The 5,045-nt window shown below is 37.5% G+C and overlaps 1 protein-coding gene across 1 annotated transcript; it reads left to right on the top strand.

Annotated features, from left to right (window-relative positions):
- The first annotated feature begins 14 nt into the window (after positions 1–14).
- Positions 15–5,029, top strand: LOC116379211 (uncharacterized). The gene is made up of 5 exons (XM_031841151.1): positions 15–242; positions 337–654; positions 758–845; positions 3,270–3,333; positions 3,416–5,029. Exons 1-5 carry the CDS (start codon positions 134–136, stop codon positions 3,512–3,514), a joined length of 678 nt encoding a protein of 225 aa, XP_031697011.1. The 5' UTR covers positions 15–133; the 3' UTR covers positions 3,515–5,029.
- Positions 5,030–5,045: the final 16 nt, after the last annotated feature.

Below are 5,045 nucleotides of genomic sequence, written 5' to 3'. Positions count from 1 at the left end.
TGTGAATTAATGTTTCTTTGCTCCTCAAACTTACAACACGTAACTAAGTTCTGAGCAGACAAACCATCTAACTAACCAGGAAATAAGCACTTCCTTTTCTCTGTGCCTCCTCCACAAATACATTTCAGACGTGATGCTGAACTTTCAGTCAGTCTTTGTCAGTCTGATGGTCATCATGTTCAACCTAAACCAAGCAGCTCTTCTCTCCATTCAACTATTAGTTATGTGCCAAGTCTTTGCAGGTACAGTGAATATTTGTGATTGTTATGCATGCCAATTGTGTAAATGTAATTATAGATTATATTTGTATTGATTGGTTGTTTCCTCCAATGTTAGAGATTGATCCAGTTGAGCACAGGGATGAGCTGGTGTCCAGGGGAGACTCCGTCATCTTCACCTGCAACATATCCGAGACAAATGTAACGCAAATCAAATGGACCAGAGGCAGATCTGTTTTTGTGTTTTCAATCTTACTTAATAATACTTTTTCAAATTTCACTTCTCACAAAATAACAATAGACAAAAGCTTACCTTCAAAGATGAATATTGCTAATGTTCAGCATGACGATGCAGGAACCTACAGATGTTTTTTAAATGGCATAGAACGTACAAGGGCTATTGAGTGGAATTTAAATGTGACTGTGGAACACGAAGGTAGGTGGAGCACAAAACACGGCTATTCATCTCTACACCAGACGCAGCACATTTCAAAACTGATACTGTACTTAAATTAATTCACTAATCTGATTTTGTGCAGAAATCAGTCCACTGTGGTATTCTCTATACATCACAGCTGCAATTGGATTTCTTCTATGTGTAATCACTACAGCTGTCTGCCTCTACAGGTGAGTAATACCTTTTTAGCTTTCAGATTTGTGAGTAAGAACAAATTCATTTAATTCGTCTTTGCTCTGGTGCAGAGCAGTCGTCTGTACTGGGAACTATGTTCGATTTCAATTTCTGACTCACACTTATTGGTATCTTGCCATGCACTTAAACCTGGTTTACTGTGAAAGGGTATTATAATATCTGCCCCATCCAAATGAAAGCTAAAATAAATGCAAATTCCTTTGTGACGCTCACAGCATTGACCTTGGATACAGCAGTTAACAATGCAACCTCACCCAGTATATCTGATATGCTCTGCTTTAGCCGTCATCCAACACATTTAACATACAAGCACTACCGACGAGGACCCCAAGAATAACCTACTGTAAGAAACAGCCATCCTAACAAAGGGTTTATTTCTTTCTTTCTCAAAAAAAACATTATTAGTTATGCAATTAATGCCATCCGAAGAAAAAAACCAAAATGTTACGTTACAGTTGATTTGCATATTGTAAATACAGTACACATAACGAAATGATTGTCTCCTTTAAAATGGCAGACAGAGCATCCGTACCCCACTGTCAGTGTGCGGTACGTGAAATTAGGACCCGTTGCAAACGTGCCCTCTGCAAACTGCATAAATGGTTCCATTGAAACTGGCAGCATTTTGCTCCTTTTGACTGGGGTTGCCCAGGACTCCAATACATTAGTATTTCTACAGAAACAGAGAAGAATGACATGAAGTTATTAGGAACAAATTGATTGACAAAGTAGTGAAAAAATATATAAATGATATGATAAAGCACCCGTGAGATGTGACAAGTGTACCTCTGGGGTCTGCAGGGACTCAGTTGGTTGGATTAAGGTTAATCATGGTCGAGTTTGGTCGAGGTATATTTGTGCACAGTGGACGATGCAAAGATATAGGGGGAAGTGAACAAAGTGATACACATGAAAATGTCGTCGTAGCTGCCATTTGCTACGCTGAGCTCATGTCGTTTGCATTTCTCTTTTTTATTTGCATGCCGACCCAAGTATCTTTACGTTCAATATACTTAAATAAGAATTTTTAGCCCAAAAATATTAATAAGAGAAGAAGAAGGATTGATTATTGATATAAGTACAAGTAATACCTATACCATTAGGGAATATACGCATGTTTTGACCTTTTTTATTTAATTTAACAAAATATATCAAACTGCTCAATGCGTAGTCTTTAGGATAAAATAAAACATTTTCCCTCATGAAATATACTCTGAAGTTAGAAATGTTTCCTGGAATAAATGAGGAAATATCTAATCAAAGAAGAAGTAAAAATAAAATAAAACAACTTCTCATTCCCTGACACTTTGGTGGATGCTCAACACCACAATGTTGAAATAATCCATTGCAGTCGTAGTATCCATTACAAAAGCAAAGTAAAAGTACAGACGTATTATCAGCAAAATGCAAAAAGCAACAGTACTCACTTTTGAAAATGACCCCTGTGAGTGATATCTTTTACATTATGACATTATTAGATTGCACAAAGCACAAAGAGGCTAACATAAAAGGTGTTACTCATGACCTAAAATCCTGACTGTGGCTGCTACAGAGCTTAAACCACACTGTAGTCACCTGCTTTGATTCATAGCTATAGCGTAGCTGCATGCACAGAGAAAGTATACGCTTTGATGTCACGAGTAAAAAGTCATGCAAACAGAATAACTGCAAAGACTAGACAGTTGATGCAATGGGTTTCAACAAACTATTGCTTCACTAAAAGTTTGGCCAATATCCATCCATTCAATGTCTTTAACCGTGTATCCTGTTCAAGGAGGGGGGATGGGATGTTCATGCTTTTATTGACATTTTTCGCAAAACTTAAAGTTTTCCCAGCCAAAGTATTATTGTCACAAGTAAGCATAACCAAATGTTAGTAAATCTAACCCCATCATTGCAATCACTACAGTATTAAATATTAAGAAGAAATGTAATTTACATTGAGTCACGGCACATAACAATACTTCTGTGGCTCTTTGTTGCGAGAACAAAGACTGACCGGAATGTCTTCACTAAAAAAGACAAATAATTAGCTTTAGCTTGAATTTTCATTGATAGTCTTGTAATAGTGTGCAGTTCTACATAGGAGCACAGTACGACATAAAACACAGTGACACTAACAGTAGCCCCTTTGTGTTGTGTGCAATCTAATAATGTCATACTGTATATAATAATATACCACTCACAGGGGCTCATTTTTAAGAATGAGTACTGTTACTTTTGATGTATTGTTTTTAGTCAATTTTGCTGAAAGTACTTGTGTACTTTTACAGAGTATTTTAAGATTGCAGTATTAGTACTTGTAAGTAAAGGATCTCACTACTCCTCCTGTAAGTGTTTGTGAATAAATTATCATTACAAGACTGTGTTTAATTTACTTTTGAACTTTATCTTTTCAGAAAACTCAGGACCAGGACACAAAATCCAGTCCAGGACCAGTTTTATCTCCACTCAGTAGAAGAGGTCCGAAGAACTTTGTCATCTTCTTTCCTTTTCTTTCTCTGTTACAGCGTTGAACTTTAATTTTCACTTTCTATCTCTATAGACGTCCCTCCCTCCACCGCAGGATGGCACAGGCAGTGGGACAAACAACAAGCGCGGGAGTCAGTACGCAGAGAGGCTCAATTCAATCTATGGCCTCTGAGCTGACAAGACATTTGAATGAAAGTTAAACAAGAGACATGGACAAACCCGGTGCTTCAAGGGAAGGCAATCACAGGGAGGACAACTGGGCCACTGATGCCTTTGTACATTATTACATTACATTAAAACCAGTGCCGTCACTTTAAGGACTTTGTTTTCACTTGTGTATTCAGGGTTCTCTTTGCGTTTTCTTGTGTTTATTATGGTTTTATCATTTGTATGATGTGTTGAATGTTTCCGTGTTTGTCGTGCACCATGAGCTCACCAAGGAAAGCTCCTTACAATGTGTAGGTGACTATCGGTAACTTACAATGAGTCACCGAGAGGAGTAGGGGAGATTAACCTGCGGACGCGCTGGCAGTCAATTATTCACAGATCCAGAGGCTGAGTTTTGTGGTTTTATTTGTAAACAACAAACAAACTTTTGTGCTGGATAACACACATTCATAAACGTTCAAAATACTTGCTGTACAGAGGTGATCAACAGCATCAAACAATGATAATAGTGATAATAGTATTGTAAATAGCGGTCATCAAAAAATAAGACTCCCTCACCCCCTCTACTTCCATTCATCCAACTAAACTACAGAACAGCATATATATCTCCTTTGCTATCCCCAACACCACGTGACTCAATTACCGGATGTGACAAAAAAGGGTTTACAAAATGACACAGGCCATACTTGGCTCCTACACAATGTTTGTTTATTGGCAATGATGTGAACTCAACAGGCTTCGATTGGGGGTCTGTGCCCTCTAGTGTTCTATGAGAGAATTACACAGGACAGAAACAGATGTGTTTCTTGTAAAAGTGTTTTGTGATCAAAACAATGAAGTATTCCAAAATAGAAGCTGTTGACTTGGTTTGGGAAATGCATATGTAATGGTTATTCTGCTTCTTATAAGCATCAAAAAGTATTCAACATGCACTGAAAGAACACTCTCATGCTATGGTGCTGAAAGGCCCAGCGTTATACAGAGGTGGTTTTCTGCACTTGAACATGTGGATTTTGTGCATTTTAATGCCAACAAATGAAAACATTTTTACAGTTTATTTTCAAGAAGGAGCTAGCTTAAATTCTCAGGATTCTAATTTGAATTATATTATTTATATTTGACTGTCACAGGACTTCAGTTCCTCTAAAGATACACAGAAAGAGTAACTAACCACTTCCTTTACTCTGTGCCGGATATGAGAAAAGGGATTACTAATGATATATTTATTAGAGTTTATTTTCAGGAAGGAGTGAGTTTCAATTCTCAATGTTCCAATTGTATGATTCTCATGTGAATTAATGTTTCTTTGCTCCTCAAACTTACAACACGTAACTAAGTTCTGAGCAGACAAACCATCTAACTAACCAGGAAATAAGCACTTCCTTTTCTCTGTGCCTCCTCCACAAATACATTTCAGACGTGATGCTGAACTTTCAGTCAGTCTTTGTCAGTCTGATGGTCATCATGTTCAACCTAAACCAAGCAGCTCTTCTCTCCATTCAACTATTAGTTATGTGCCAAGTCTTTGCAGGTAC

The sequence above is a fragment of the Anarrhichthys ocellatus genome, unplaced genomic scaffold (genome assembly GCF_004355925.1).
Source record: "Anarrhichthys ocellatus isolate YVR2014 unplaced genomic scaffold, GSC_Weel_1.0 scaffold3900, whole genome shotgun sequence".
In the NCBI taxonomy this organism is placed as follows: Eukaryota; Metazoa; Chordata; class Actinopteri; order Perciformes; family Anarhichadidae; genus Anarrhichthys; species Anarrhichthys ocellatus.
This window is presented reverse-complemented; position numbering and strand designations above follow the sequence as displayed.